At 50.3% G+C, this 15,636-nt stretch overlaps 1 protein-coding gene across 5 annotated transcripts in view; it reads right to left on the bottom strand.

Annotated features, from left to right (window-relative positions):
• The window catches only part of PAX2 (paired box 2), a 73,070-nt gene that overhangs the window by 12,630 nt on the left and 44,804 nt on the right, over positions 1 to 15,636 (bottom strand). For 4 of the 5 annotated variants that reach the window (XM_030452916.1, XM_030452917.1, XM_030452919.1 and 1 more), the window contains 2 exons: positions 8,326 to 8,501; positions 6,506 to 6,632 (listed from right to left, as the gene is read on the bottom strand). In XM_030452916.1, the coding sequence (XP_030308776.1) occupies positions 6,506 to 6,632; positions 8,326 to 8,501 (303 nt within the window). The remainder of the gene's footprint in view (positions 1 to 6,505; positions 6,633 to 8,325; positions 8,502 to 15,636) is intronic. The other variant, XM_030452920.1, reaches the window with a different exon arrangement.

Genomic DNA, 15,636 nt, shown 5'->3' with positions numbered 1-15,636 from the left:
CCTTCCTATCCCAATGGCAGCAAGCTGTGGGGCTTGTCCCTCCAAACCCCTGCTCGGGTGAACCTCAAGGTATCTCCCAGAGTCTTTACTCCTAAGGCTGGAATACGGACCTGTAGTCCAGTAAGGGGTGGAATGAGTTTTCAACTCCCCAGAGCAGCAGAAATCTGTTCCTGTCCCCATCTCCTTTCCTCCTCTAAATGGCAAACAATATCTTCTTATAAGCAACCAAAAAATACCACTCAGTGTTGTGATGGGGAAATCTGAAAGGGTCAGCAGGGTGGGGGTAGAGCTGGAAACATGGCAGAGGACTAAGTATTTTCTGCATCTCCTGTGCCTCTCTCTCTGACTGGACTTTCTGAGTTATGGCTGTTTTCCTTCCTTTCTAGACCTCTCCTCCGTTACTCTGGCGGAGAGCTAGAACCAGGGATCTCTGGCCTAAATTCCCCCAGCAAATGAAGGGATTTTGGCCAGACAGGGTGAGAGGAAGATTCACAGCTCTGGGTTCCTACAGAGACTCATCTCAGCTTTTATCGTGCTCTCTGCTGCTGAGGGGAAGGGCAGAAGGGGGGTCTGCAGGACAAGATAAGCTGCTTGGGTTTCATTGCTGGCTTCCTGGAGGATAAGTTACCTGCAGACCCTGCTCCCTCTCAGCAAATGAATAAAAAGATGGCACATCCCTTGTGCACACCCACTGAGCCACACTGCTCCCTGTCCTCACCCTGTTCAGCGTTTCTCATCTTTTTTTTGAGGTCTCCATCAAATATTTCTCTGACCCCAGTGCCTCACTCTTCAGAACACACACCCTTACAGCATCCCTCAGGGATCACTGATTTATCTGAGCTGAGCCCAGGGAAGACATGCCCATGTCCATCTAGGAGCCCTGTGCCAAAGCTGAACCTTATCTCAGGTGTTCTGAATCCTGTGCTTGCACCCACCACTGAAGCATCTGTTTCCATAGTCGTGTTCTGCATTCCTTGGAAAGGTTTCATTCTGGCAAACAGAATGGGACTGGGTCCTCTGTGCTCATACCCTGCTGAGGTTACAGCCACTGGAATCACATCCATTTATCCCTTGGGAGAGTCCTGCCTCAGAAATTCTGGAAGTCATGCAAGAGACCAAACTAGACCAACACAGCATCTCTTTCACTCCTGCTTTCTATCATGTTAGAAGAACCATCTATGTGGTTATTTTTAAATTATTATTATATCTTGGTTTCTTTTGCAAGAGCATTATTCAAGTTGCATGGGATATAAAGATTATTCTATTTTTTCCCCTTCTCTGTGATCATAACAGACCTTTCCTAGAGCAACTGAAAAGTACCTGAAGACTCGTGTGCTTCTCCTTGTGCCTTCCTTATCTGCTCGTTGTGTTCCTGCTGGCTGCAGAGCAAGCCTTGCACATTCAGGTTTATTTTCTGTTTCTGTACACATCCATCCATGTTCTTAGCCCAGTACTTTACTGGTAGGTTGTTGAAATACATGTTTTAAGCATTGGGATTTCTTTCCTCTGAGAGTCAGAACTGTTACGACATCGCTGATGTTAAGTTCTGAAATCCATTTGCCCCATTTTTTATAGAACTGAATTTCATAAATGTAGTTTTTGTGTCTGATCTGATTAACTGCTGCTCTGCAAGTAAACTGAACAGATAACTTCTCTTGAAAACTCCACTGCAGTGAGCTTCATGTAGCCCTGTGTACAACTGTTTACAGATGGAGCTGATGAAGGAAGTTGTGCTGCGAAGTCTTGGGGGGGTGGAAGATGTGCAACTTGTGCACTTGGCAAACAGAGAAGTTCAGTGAAGTTTGTACTGTCCCTTTGCTTGAGTCCCAGCCCATGAGGTTGGGCAATTACCTTCCTGCCTTAAAGTGCAGCATGTGCTTATTCCTTGGTGGGCTGAGACTTGGTTATTACCTCTTAAACAAGATGCTTTTGAAACATATGCTGGGAAATGTAATTAGAGCACATTAGGTTTTCACACAGTCCTCATTATTGGTATCTCCAAGGTTTCATCACAATGATATTTGACTGATCATGAGATAGGACAGATCTTCCTGGGTAGCCCACAGCAATCCTAAACATACAAGGAAGGACCAAAGATTGCTGGAAGCTCCCCATTTCTCTGAAAGACTGCAGAGGGCAATTGCAATTGGGCAAGCAGCTGGTCTGGTGAAATCCAGCAGAGCTGATGGAGACCAGCAGTTATTAACACCTGCTGACAGGGGCTGCTTCACCCAGAAAGCACATCTTTGTTGGCAGTGGGCAAATATCTACATCACAGAGGATTTCATCATAGCCATGCTTATTGGATCCTCCCTTTAGCCTCAGGAGAAATGGCAAAAGCTGAATTTTGGGGAAGTCAATGTAATTGTTTTCTTTTTCAAAGCCCCTTTTTGTCTGGCAGCATAAACTGTGACAGCCTTTGGTGCTGTCCCCTTGCTGAGGGGGCTGGGACTGGGGATGGCAGTTCCCTGCTGCTGCCAGTTCACAACCTTATGGTCACTCACTGCTGTTGTTTACCTACAGCTAATGTAAGGAAGGTGAGGGCATTGTTTCTTTCAGCCCACCCATTTCTGGGTTCCTCCCCTCGATGTGCCTTTCAGGCCCATGAGGCACCTCTTCCAGCATCATGGGGGCACGGCAGTGAAACTCCCACTGGATGCCCAGAAATGGTTCCTGTCATTCCTTCTCCCCCTGCTTTTCCTGCCTGGCCCAGGGATCATCCCTCTGCCCATCTATCACCCTCAGCCATTTGGTCCTGGAGAGGAGCACTGACACCTTTTGCCTTTCCAAATTCCTTGCCTAGATAAGAAGATGCTATCTCTTCTTAGGGATGGGAAGCAGTGGGTGGCATTTGGAGGTCCTGTGGGCTGCTGCTCTGGATGATTCCTCACCTTACCCAGAGGAGAGATCTGCTCACAGAAACTCCTTCCTTTAAGAGGAGCAGCCCTGGAGCAGCCACCTGAGCAATGATGCTGCTCCATCCTCAGGGCATGGGGGCATCCTGAGATGTGTCCCCCAGGCTGCTCCATTTGCACTATGAAAGGTTGAGTTTTATGGGTGGTAACAAGCATTTTGACAAATACAAAACTTAGACTGAACGTGGCTATTTCAATGTTTTGCTAAGTAGGTGAACTGCATCTGTGCACATTTATTTAAACAATTATGTTGTTTAATCTAATTTGTCTTTACGTGTTATTATATGAGGAAATAGTGAACGATGAGTCCGTGTTATTATTTTATTAGATTACTAACTTCTTACTTGTGATCTGTGTCAAGTTATATTTAGATGGAAATTAGAACTAAATTAAAAGCAGTATTTGTAATTATTCATGCTAATTAAATAGAATGACCACAAGTACCCTGACTTCCTAAATATGCTGCAACAGAAAAAGCAAGCTTTTCTAAGCAGGTTTTACATTAAAACTGACTTATTAGATGGAGGAAAGGTTATATATATGTGAGGAGGAAATGGAACTGATTTTAGAACCCAATTTTAGAACTCATAAATCTCATCCTTTCACACCAAGCTTGACTCAGTCACTGACAGAGGAAAAAAAAACACTCCTTCTTTTTCAAATCCTAGTTTGTTTCCTAGTTTGGAATGACCTGGCTATTGAACTGAGCAAAGTTCTCTTCAGTCCACTCACTAAGCTGAAGTGAAGGAGATAAGATCTTTTCACCTTTCAGGAGGCTAAAGTTCTCAAAGGATTGTTTATCATTTTAGAAGAACTTTGGATCCAGGTGTCCAGCCAGTGATTTCTTCAGGCTTAGCACCACAACTTTCTTGAAAACTTTCAAACAAATCAGTCACTGTTTCAGTACTATTTCTGTTTGCCTTCCAACCCTCGTAAGTAGCCAGGATGTCTGTAAGTCCAACTTACAAAATTCATGGATGAATTTTAAAGAAATAAATTAAACTAAAAAAAATCTCTGACCCTGTGCCAGAGAGGAGAGATCTGGAGGGAAGTGAGATGGATGGGGACTGTGCTTTTTTGATGCCTTTGTTTGACACTTCATGGGTTGTCATCAGGATTTATCACCCTGGATGATACTTGTTGCTTCAGGGAAAAAGTCATTTCCCAGAGAGAAGGGAACATTTTCTACAGGGGCCTGGCAGCTGTTTTGTTGGGTGAGGAGAATTTTAGAAGTTAGCTGCTCCTGTCAATAGGTGCTAACCATAGCCCAGGAGAAGGGGACACACACTCCCATTTCAGTCAGGGGTAGAAGTTGCTGAAGTGTTCCACGTGGGCTTTTTTACCTTTCCTTTTCACTGTACATCTCCCTGGCTGTGGTGGGCTGACACACAAGGTCTGCTCAGTTGAAACTGCCAGGATTTAATTAAGGGAAGGCCTTTCTTTACCTCTGCTGTAATTTTATGATCTACCCAGTACTTTAGTAGCCTCTCAATAAGCAAGTTGCAAGCCTTACAGGTAAAGTGCTTTGTGTTTTATTTCCCATTGTGCTGCCTCTCTGTTGGGTGACTTCTGAAGTCTTTAGAAATGGCAGGAACCCAGCACCTGGGAGCTCTGGTTTGGAAAGAGCTGGTGGTACTTTTTCTGCCTGGGCAGACTGAGCTGGGGAGACTTTCCTGGAGGCTGAAGGTAAATCTCACACCCTGAAGTGACTGCACCCAGAGCTTGTACCCTGCATGGGTGGGTGGGTGTGTTTCACCTTTATTTCAAGTGTCACCCAGGCTCACCCTGGGACAAGAGCAAAGAGGAATGTCAAAGATGACACTACAGCCAGCAGCTCAGTTCTCTCTGTTGCTCTCCTGTCCCTTCTTGGAGAGGCATCTCTGTGATACCAAAGCAATCTGCCTCCTCCCAGCCTCTACCTCTCTGCTCCTTCCTGAAAGCATCGCCCAGCCCCATAGCAAACATGACATGAATCATTCATCTTTAATAGATTATGCAAATCGAGGACATCAGATCAATGAAGATCAATAATTGCAACCATTTAATTGCCAGCAAAAACATTTTAAGAATGAGCATTATCTGAAGTCCTTTCTTGGGTAATGGCACCATTAATCCAAACATTGGATCTTGGCCTAAGTGTAGAGGAAAAATTCTCCACCCCTCTCCCCCTGCTGCCTTTCAGGGTGTTGGGGGGTTGTTTTTCCCTTTTCATTTCCAGTTTCCAAGTTTCCCCATCATTACCACCAGCGAACAGCTCCCAAAGCTAATAGTTCTGCTTTTGTTACTCTGTGCTGATTGAAATGTCGCATACAGATTGAGATGTTAGTGCTAAGTTGCCACCTGGGAGTGTCAAGCTGGGTCTGAAATGAACTTTTCTCACTCTTGGATCCAGATGGATCAGATGGGGATGTTCTCGAGTTGAGCTGGGAGTGGTGCAGGGAGCAGAGTGGGGATGGCACAGGGTAGGGGGGACATGAAGGAGATTTTCTGCCTCAGCCCACAGCCCCCTCTGTGTGGCCACATCTGCCTCCTGCTGTCCCCGTGTGAGAGTCATGTCCACAGCTGGTGCTGTGTCCCCAGCCTTCAGGAATTCTGCTCTCCTGCTAACAGGCTGGAAGGCACCAGCTTCACTTAGGCAGAAGGACCATTATTTTAATGGCCCCTTTGAATCTTGGAGTCTGATTTCAAGCCTCTTGTTTACATCCAGCCAGGGGGATCTGCGTTCCGTGAAGGAAGGGCAGCATTGCTCTCCTGCTGGCCTTGCTCCCCACACACACAGGGAAGTCTGTCCTGGGAGGGATGGAGATCTGCTAAGTGGTGGATGGACACCAGCTTACTTTTGTCTTGCGTATGCAACTACAGGGAAAGCTGGAACAGCTTTGACACAGCTGAGACTTTTTTTCTTCTTTTTTTTCTGGTTGGCTGAGAAACTGCACGGGTACAAGGGTGCTGGATCAAGTCTGGTAGCAGTGACAGAGTCTGGGGATGTCACACATTCTGGGCACTCCCTAAATATGCAGTTGACCTCCCCATCATTCTGCGTGGCATTGTGCAAACCTCAGGCCATGCACAAGGCAGGCATTGGGATGGTGTGGCCCGGGGCCCCAGCACAGCCCTGGGCTGCTCAGGTTCTGCACGTGCCACCAGCAAAAAAAGAAGTTTCTGTGGAGCACCTGCTGTAGAAACCGTTCAGTTATTGTATCTCCCCAAGAAAACCAAGTGCAGATCATGCATAGGCCACAGCCCCCTTGTTCTCAGACACAAAGGAAAGAAAACAGCAGAGGGTGTTTGGACACAACTGTCCCTCACCACCAGCCATCCCTGCACCAGGCACACGAGTTCTGGATTCACACCTGGGTTTGCCTGTCTGGCACCTCTTTGCCACATGGGCACCTCTACGTGTACCCAAACCTGCCAGTACTCTTCCATTTCACACTTCCCTTGAGCCCTTACATCCTCCACAGTCTCTCTCTCTCTCTCTCCACGTTTGCCACAGAGGGATTTCTTGCATTAGCAGAAAAAGCAGAAGCTAATGGTGATGAGGGAAATAAATAAAAAGCTTGGTTCTACTGGTTGGTCAAGCAGCTTACCGGTCACCACGGGGTACGTCTGGGGTCCTGACACATTTGTCCCCAGGTCTGGGTTAGCAGAGGTGGATAGACTTGATTTGACTTCATCGAGCCCAGGGGTCAGAGCTGGGAGGGAGTACTCATTTCCCTGGGGAAGAGAGGAGAAAGACAGCTCGCTATTGATGTGCCTGGAGAAGGGTGTGCAGATGGGAGGGAGGAAGAGGAGGGATGCAAACCCCTGCACAGATGGCAGAGGAGGAGGAAAGGGAGAGGATGAAGTGACAAGAGGGGTGCAGGGGGGGTGTCCCTATCTGTCCCACCCCTGCCAGGCGTGGGGCTGGGGTGGGCTGTGTTCTACCCCCCAGGGTAGGACTGAGCCTTCCCTCAGCCTGTGTCCCCCCAGGGGAGAAGGAAGGGGGGGACCCATGTCCCCTCCTCTTGGCTGCAGGGAGGCGGGAGGCGTTTGCCCTGGTGACAAGGACAGCTGGGGCAGGGGGCTGTCGTGCCATGGCTGAGCCGGGTGGGCTGTAGCCAGCCAGCAGCCCGTGCTGGCCCACTGCTCCCTCCCTCCCTTGCCCTCACCTCTGTCCTAGCTCTTTAAAAACAAACAAAGGAGCCTCATCCCCTGCCTCTGTCACTCTGTGCATTGGGGTATGAAATTGGGGAGGGGGGAGCCACATGGCTAACAGAAGGGTGGGAGGGGGAGAGCCATTGAATCTGAAAGGGTGTCCTGTCCGAGAGGCTCTGGTAATTGCCTTTTTATTGTGGTAGCCTCCGGACCAGACGCGGGAGCTGGAGAAACCGGGAAGGCTACAAAACGGCAGGAAAAGTTGCTCTGATTAATATTAGGTTAAATTAAAACTGATTTTCTGCTCTTTCTGCTCTGTTTTTTTCCATGTGCTTCCCCAGCCCCCTCCCCACGTCTCCCCCTCCTCCAGCGGGCTCCCTGCTCGCTGCCCCCTCCCTGCCCCTGTCCCTGCTTGCCTAGGACTGCCTAGTCATTTCCAATCCCTTCTCGTATTGATCTTCCTGTAGAAATCAGTTTTGTAATTAGCTGCAAATTAGGCCTTCTACTGGGGGTGAGCCTGCCCCCTGATTTATCACCAGAGTAATTCGCTGTGATCGGAGAGAAATTAAAATGAACTCAATTAGGCTTCGGATTTGCTTTATGGGCCCTGCTCAGAGTTTCAGGGGGAAAAATGACTGTGCTGGTGCTTAATAGTCTAATGAAAGTAAATAAAGGTTATTCATTGTAATAAACCCAGGGACTCTGGGATGAAGGGAGTCCACAGCCAGCCTCTCCTTCTCTTCCTTTGTTGGTTTATGGCTTGGGGCGGTTTAAAAGGACTTTTGATTTTCATTTTATTAAGACAAACAGCTTTTGGGATAAAAGGCCAGGGGAGTGGGGGAGTCGGGGAAAGGGGGGCCAGGGCTGCAGAAGTGCAGAAAACTAGGTTGGAGATGGGAGTAAAGTCTCAGCTCCGGGCCAGGGAGGGAAATTCTCCGTCCAAGCCCATCCCCGTCTTGCTGATCACGGGTGTGATCTGAGTGCAGCTCTGCCTGGCTGAGAACCTGCCCAGTGTGCTGGGTGCTGGTGCCAAAATCCTGACCCCCAGCCTGCAGGGTGTGTGCAGAGGGGGGGATGTAGGGAGAGCAGCACTCAGCAAGCTCAGGAGAGGAGGCAGAGCTGGCGTGCATCATCAAGCAGACAGTGCTGTAAAACCCCGGGGTGATGTACGGACAGGGGCAGGGGGGGGAGAGGGGTTTCGTCCAGGGAGTCTCCCTGCCATCATCCTATGTGTGGGTGCCTGCAGGTCCCCGGTGCCAGGCCGGACCCTCACCTGCTCAGATTTGATGTGCTCTGATGTCTGAAAGACGTCGGGGTAAGAAGGACGCTCAAAAACTCGATCTAAAGCCTCCAGCTGCTGCTGGGTGAAAGTGTCCCCACGAAGGTGCTTCCGCAAACTGTCCACGCTGCTCTGGGAATCTCCATTGGGAACTGAGCCCTCGGATACATCTGCGGGGCACAGACAGAGAAAACAGGGAGTTAGCACCACCCTGGCTCAGATCAGCAAAGGATGCGGGACAAGGAAAGAGGGGGAAAGAGCAGGGCCCTCTGCCTCCACCCCGGGAGCTCAGCCCCTCCCGTGGGATGGGGAGGCTGCAGGGGGCTGGGGGAAGCCCCCTTCTCCCTGCTGGAGTGGCCAGGCTGCTCCCATGGGCTCCACGGGACCCTCCTGCCCCTGGGTGAGTGAGGCTGTGGAGAATGGGGCTCGGCTCAGAGATGAGTTTCGGTTCCGCTGATTCTCAGTGTTAAAAATTGCCAAATCTCCATTGCTGAGCATAAAATGGGAGCAAAGCAGAGCGATTAGCATCGCTGGGAGCCTTCTGGAGAGGCAGGGAAAGCAGAGGGCAGAGGATGGACCTGCACTGGGGAGGGCTGGGGAAGCCTGGCGTGGAGAAAGGGCTCTCTTACAGCTTGGAAGGGAGTCAGTCTCTGGTGTAGCTCCCCTGCCCCAATAGAAGTTATGTCTCTTAAGTTACAATTTCCTTCTCATCTGATCTTGTCCTGTTGTACCACAGGCGAGTCTTTCATCCCCCTCAGACAACAGGAATGACCCCGTTTCTGACTCCATGTTTTACCAGAGTCAAGTCTCTCCCTGAGGATTTTCTGTCCCATCCAACATGCGTTGGTTTCTGTTACAATCCCTGTTCCATTCATCCATGTGGAGCTCCTGATTTATCACGATCTATATCTCTGTTATAAAACTCCCTCCAAAATGAGATGAATCTTTATCTGTGTTGGCCCCCCCTTCCTATCCACAATGAATTATTGTATTACAAACCCGAGTCCTACTCAGTGGGCATCAGTCTTCCTGGTATTCCTTTGTTCTGACTAGGAGAAAAAGCCTTTTTTTGGCAGAAGCATCACCAGAAGTGCCTCCCTGTCCCTGTGGCAGCCCTCTGACACAGCCCAATCTCACTCTGGTGCCTCCTGCCATGTTCTGGGTGTCTCTATCTGCCTTGTGCCACCCCACATCTCTTACAGCCCACTGGCCCTCCTGGGTGAGTCCATTATTAATGCCCTGCCCCATCCAGAGTGAATCTTTCTGTGTGATAAACCATCTTATCACCCACCTGTTTGGGCTTTTTTTTTCCCCCCCCTGTTATCCCCCTACTCAAATGAGGTGCATTTATCTCGGTTATAACCCCTTTTTATCTGAACTGAGTGAGTCTCCTACTATTAGCATCTGTCACATCCAAGGTGAGTCTGTCTGTTATAACCTCCTGTCCCAGCTGAAGTGAATCTCCCTTTGTCATAATCCCTCATCTCATCAGAGGCAGGTCTGCTCATTATAATCTTCTCCAACTGTGCTGAGTATCTTTCTGCTGTCACCTCTCAGCCTAACTTTGGTGACACTAGCTGTAATCCCCTGTCTCATCCCTGCTGGTACACCTTCATGTCCCCCGTGCTGAACCCCTTCCCGCTGTGCTCCTGAGGCCACGAGCCCAATGGTCTCAGCACCCCATCTAACCTCAGATCAGGTTCTCTCACACTGTTATTTCCACCCAGCTTTTTCACTCTGAGTTATTCCTCATACTTCAGGCTCTCTTGGTGGCTTCCAGTCTGGCAAACCTTGGCTCTCTGTCAGGAAAGTGGTTGTGGCATCTCCATAGCCCTTTTCCCTCCTCGTGGGCAGAGGTGCTCCCAGGGGCAGCACCATGCCACTCCACTGCTTCATCTTTGGGCTCCTGGGTGGTGCCAAGATGGGTATTTTCCTGGCACAGTTAATACCCAAGTGGTGGCCCAGAGTTAAAAGTGAGCCTGCTGCCTTCTGGCTATGAGGTATATCCGTTTATAGGTGATTATACGATATGATATAATCAATAGTACATTATATACAGTAACGTAGTACAGTACCACTCACAAGACCATAGAAAATATTACATATTGATTTGTCCTGCCAGCAGCCTTCCCTCCTGCAGCCCTTTGCTCGCTCTCTTTTCCACCACTAGCCAGAGCAGAGCTGTTCACTGCCACCCATCCCTGGCATTTTCTCCTCTCCTCGGGCTTGATCACACAAGGGAAAAATTCTCAGGTTCCCAAAAGCTGGAGTTCATCACAGGTTTGACTAAGAGGAAACAAAGCAAAGCCCGGGCTTGGTGGACTGCAATGTGTGTGTGTGTGTCAGTGGTCTGCCTGTTTCTGATGGACTGGGCTGTTACTGCAGGAGGTGGCTTTCAGGGAAACGAGGTCCTCCCTGCAGAAAGCTGGCACAGAAGTCTTGGGTCCAAGCTTAAAAAAAACCAAGAAAAGGTGTGTGTCTGTACCAGTTCTTGTCTCAGCCTGCCTGCAGCCCGTGAAGCTGTTTGCCTTTGAGGAATTTTGCAGTGTCAGTCAGTGGTGCTGGAGCACAGGGGTGTTTTTGTTGCAGATGGTTATTCTGGGGGTTCTGCACCCCCACCCCTGCCCGAGCAGCCCCTCTCCTGCATCCCTGCCTTGGGCTGTGCTCCATTTCCCAGCTGTCAGCCCCGGCTCTGCCCGGTGTGGGTGTTCACACGGGCGGTACAACTCCCACTGCCTGCCATCAGACCGGATTTTCCCTGGATTTTCCCCGCAGGGAGTGTCCCTGGGTGGTGACACAGGTTGGTGCTGGGGGATCTGCAGCTCCCCCCTGGCAGCAGAGCCCTGTGCAGAGCCTTTGTGTGGAGGAGCTGAGACCACAGCTTCCCCCAGCCGCTGCAGGAGCCTCTTTTCCTTCATTTATTCAGGGGCCCTTCAGATCTTGACAAATCTGTCACTCTAAATTTGCGAGAGATTATGGTGCTCTCTCCCTAGCACCGGGAGAGGTGATATATGATATCTGCTGCCCCTATTGATTGCCTGATCTGGTGGCAGAGGGCTGGCGAAATGAACTTGAAATGAACATCATGCCTCAACTCATTGTGCGTATAATACACTACTTAATCCCACATTTTTCAGCCGCTATGGAATTCAATTGATCAATCATGTCCCTCTGATAGTACTGTTTTAGGGGTTATTGCTGCTCTGCTCACTGACCTTTTTATTTATTTATTTATTTGTGGCAGGGGGGTGTGCCTGTGCGTGCACCCATGTGTGTGTGTGCATTTGGGGAACTCGGGACCTGGGCATGTACAGTCAGTGGGAAATGGAAGAAAAGCATGCAGGGAGGAGGAAGGAAAGGAATGGGACTAGATAAGAAATCATAATGACCAAAGCAAACAAACAGGTAGGGAGAGGTGGAAGAGTTGTAAGGAGAAAGGAGATGCTTTAGTTCAGGTGGGAGTTCTGGACACGGGGAGGCAGGGGCACTCTGCCATGGCTTAGACTTTAAGATCTGCAAAAGACAAAGAAGTTCTGACAGAGGACTGTAGGAGGTGAGCAGAGGTCTCGAGGTGAACCTCACCTCACCAGTTTGCAGTACTATTTGACTTAATAATGGGAAGGCACACAAATCCCAGCCTTCTCAGAGCAACGGTATGAGCTGTGCATATGGATTTTACTTATGAAGAGGAGAAAGTTTCATAGAGATGGTCTTGAAAGAGAGCTTTGTATGCCCTGTGTTGCTAACACTGAGACATTCACAGTCACAGATCATTATATTTTCCTCAAAACAAAGGACTGTAAATCCCCTGTGTTTGTTTTCTGGTGTCAAAACCTACAGAGGATGTGTTTTCATTTTTTTCCCTGAAACTGCAAGGGACAGCCACTTATCTCAGGTTTTAAATCAAAGTTGCAGTTCTCATCTCAGGATATGACTCTGTCAGCTGGACTATCAGAAAGAGCTTCAAATACTGTAATACACAAGTTATGGGAGCTGACAGTGGGCTGGGGATGAGCAAATGTGGCAGTAAGAGGCAGAAAGGACTTCAGGGAAGAGATGGGGTCCATCAAAAGTGAGAGCAAAGGGAGGGCTCATTGGGAAAGACTGGAATATCCCATGAGGAACAGCTCTGTGGTTGGCAGCAGTCACTTCAGCTGATCAGGAACAGTGCTGGGAGTAAAAACTTCAGGGATTTGCCAAGAAAACAGCTCTTGGAGAGGAGAGCTGTGGTGGAGCAAGGCTTCATCTGCTGGAGGAGTCTGCGGCTGCCACCTGGGTCACTGCACTAGGAACATTCTGTGGCACTGTGACACAGGGACACCTCTCTCTTAAATCAGGAGGACCTCAAACAGCTGGAGAGGTGAATCATGGCCTTGGTCACAGCATCCCCCACAAGAGCACGGTCAGCTGCTGTCAGTGTGTCAGAACTGGCCCTGTGTGTGTGACAAGAAGCACCTCTCCCCCCGAGGGACTGCCAGGGGAGTGTGCACAGCCAGTGTTCAGCATCAGCCCTCGACACGAGGCACAGAAATGCTCCATGGGTGTCACAGAGGTGTCCTGACAGATAACATGGAAATCCTGAGCCAGAGGACACAGGAACAGCCTCAGCTACATCCAACACAGGGAATATGGTCACTGAAGAGCTCCAAAAGAGAAAGATGTTCCTGGGTCTGGAGGCCACAAAGAAGCCATAATGTACAAGGAGAACAGAGCAGCATAACAGAGTTACTTCCCTGGCTACAGGTGACAGAGAGCACCCTTGCTCAGGGTGGGATGTGGCCATCTCAATAAATAATTCATAGAATGATAGAATTGTGGAGTTGTTTTGGCTGGGAAAGACCTTTGAGATCATCAAGTCCAACCATTAACCCAGCACTGCCAAGTCCATTTGGAAGCCTCGCTGACATGGGAAGACTTCTGTGTCACGGGAACATTCTATGGCACAGGAGGGTCAGGAGAAGCTGTGCAGCTGCCACACAGACATGGGGACACGGTCCTTTTGGGGAGCAGGGGCATGTCTGCCTGCTGCCTCCTGGGGCCCCGATCTCAGCTGGGGACTCACAGCAATGCTGATAAAAACCACAGTCATAATAAAGGGGAATGTGACCGGCATGAGAAGTGCCAGCCAGGTGACACAGCAGAACCCATCTAATTGTCAGAGCCTCCCAGGGAAACGCATCCGTCTGATGCAGCGGCTGCCGCGGTGCCAGCCCCCGGCTCCATCCCTCTCCTCTCCCGCAGCCTGTCCTTGTCACTGCCCTGCTCCCCGCACACCGGGGCTCTGTGCTGCCCTTCCCCAGCTCACCCTTTGTCTGAGGACAGCCCCGTGCCCCCTGTCCCTTCTCTTTCCCCCCCGAGGGGCTCCGTGTCCCCGCACAGCCCGTGCGTGTCAGGCAGCTCCCCGGGGGCCACTCCCCGGTGTTGCCGTTTCAGACTCAATTGTTCTCCCCGGGACTGAGGCAAATGGAGTCATTAATTACCTTCCATCGGCTGGGCCCGGCTCGGCACCCGATCGATAGCCAACCCTTGTCATTCAGGGAAGGAGCCTCAGAGCCTGGCATGGAGCTCCTGCCCCAGGGATGGCAGCCCCCCCGCCGACCCCCGGGGAGGGCAGAGATGAGCGGCTGGGAGCGGCTCACACGGTTTCACATTTCTAAACAACCTCAGTGATGATTAAAGTAACTGTGCTACCCGTGGCTGGGATGAGGGCAGGGACAGGCAGCACAGACATCTGGCAGTCTGTCCGCTTTCTGTGACTTCTACTCAGTCGGGTTTGGGAAAGGAAGGCTGTAAGACTCCATTTACATTTCCTTCCAGAAGAATTTCTGCAGCCTTTTGGGCAGCAGGGAGGAAGGGATGGTCTCCAGATGGGTCAGCTCTCTGCTGCAGCCTGTAGTAGTGCTGTCACCACAACCATCAGAGCTGTGATGGTGATAACCAGTATGGAGAAGGATGAATGAGCCTCAAGTTCAGCTGGGAAGGACCCCGAATGAGTTTGGGAGAGAGAGAGCAGAGCAGGGAAGGAGCTGCAGGGTTTCAGCAGTGCCAAGAGAAGGAACATTATCAGGGGTCTGATGTGGGAGAAGAGAGGACACAAGCTCAGGTGATGTGCAGCATCTTGCAGAAGCTGGGCTAGGGGCAGGTGAGTGCTGGAGCAACATCCCCTCAAGGCAGCGTTTCAGCCTTCGTGAACTCTGCTGCTGTTCAGATTCCTGTGTCCATTTGCCCCAAGGAAACCCCCAGACCCTAAATCTGAGCACACAAATTGCTGGTCCACGCGGCTCTGTGTAAGTTAAGCGTGTCAGCCATACGTAAACAGTGTGTACTTGTTACTCACATGCTCAGGCTCTGAGCAGAAAGGCTGAGAAACAAAGGGATTACCTGTTTTGAAATGAAGGTACAGCTCAGAGGAGGAAGTGGTGGGTAAGGAAGGGTGCTCGTGCCTGATGGAGGAAGGGTGGGGTGTGTGCTGTCAGCGGGGGTCTCGGGGCTGTGCATGGCAGGGACAGGCAGGGCAGCCTGAACTCAGGGCTTACATCAGCAAAATGGCAATGCTCAATGAGAACGTAAATGAAACGAATTGTGTGTGCAAATGTGTAATGAAGTGTGTACTCAGATCTGTCTTGGATTATCACAGGAGCATGCAAATGGGCATTTAGGGAAGCCAGTGTGTGTGTGTGTGTGTGTATGAAAATCATACGTGTTTACTCCTGCATCTAAGTGTGTGATTGCAGAGTCAGCCCAGAGCACCTGGGAAACCCAGTCAGCACAGCCTTAGGTTTGTGCTTTAGGCAGTGGTAATGAGCAGGTCCAGCCTTGCTGAGCACACCAGCAAAGGCCTCTCCAGACATGTGCTACAGCCTGTGTGGGAGCAGGGGTGAGGCATGGGACAGATCCTCTGCCAGCATCACTGCAGCTTGGTGACCTTTGGGAAAGCTGGAGGTGAGGGGACATATTCTGCTCTCAGTCACTGTAAAACTCCCTGACCTCAGAAAAGGCACTGGGGATTTATAGCACTGTGCTGAGGGGCAGAGTGTGGTCCCAGCATCTCTTACTGGCACTGCTGGGCTTGCCTGTCAGCCAGAGAGAAGTGCAGCTTCCCCCAGCACCCACACCTTGATTGTGCTGACTGAGGACCAGCAGTGCCAGACCCTCTGGTTAGTGTAAAGCTGTCAGTCTCTTGCCCTGCCTGGTTATTGGGATTTACACATCCTGGAAGCTCTCAGCAGGGTTATCCTGCCTGGTGCTGTGGTGGTGCCCTTGGGGAGATCAGGGCATGGGAGCTGTGCTTCTCTTCCTGCCAGG

The sequence above is a fragment of the Calypte anna genome, chromosome 6 (genome assembly GCF_003957555.1).
Source record: "Calypte anna isolate BGI_N300 chromosome 6, bCalAnn1_v1.p, whole genome shotgun sequence".
NCBI lineage: Eukaryota > Metazoa > Chordata > Aves > Apodiformes > Trochilidae > Calypte > Calypte anna.
The sequence above is the reverse complement of the archived record's forward strand: the minus strand, read 5'-3'. Positions and strand labels throughout refer to the sequence as shown.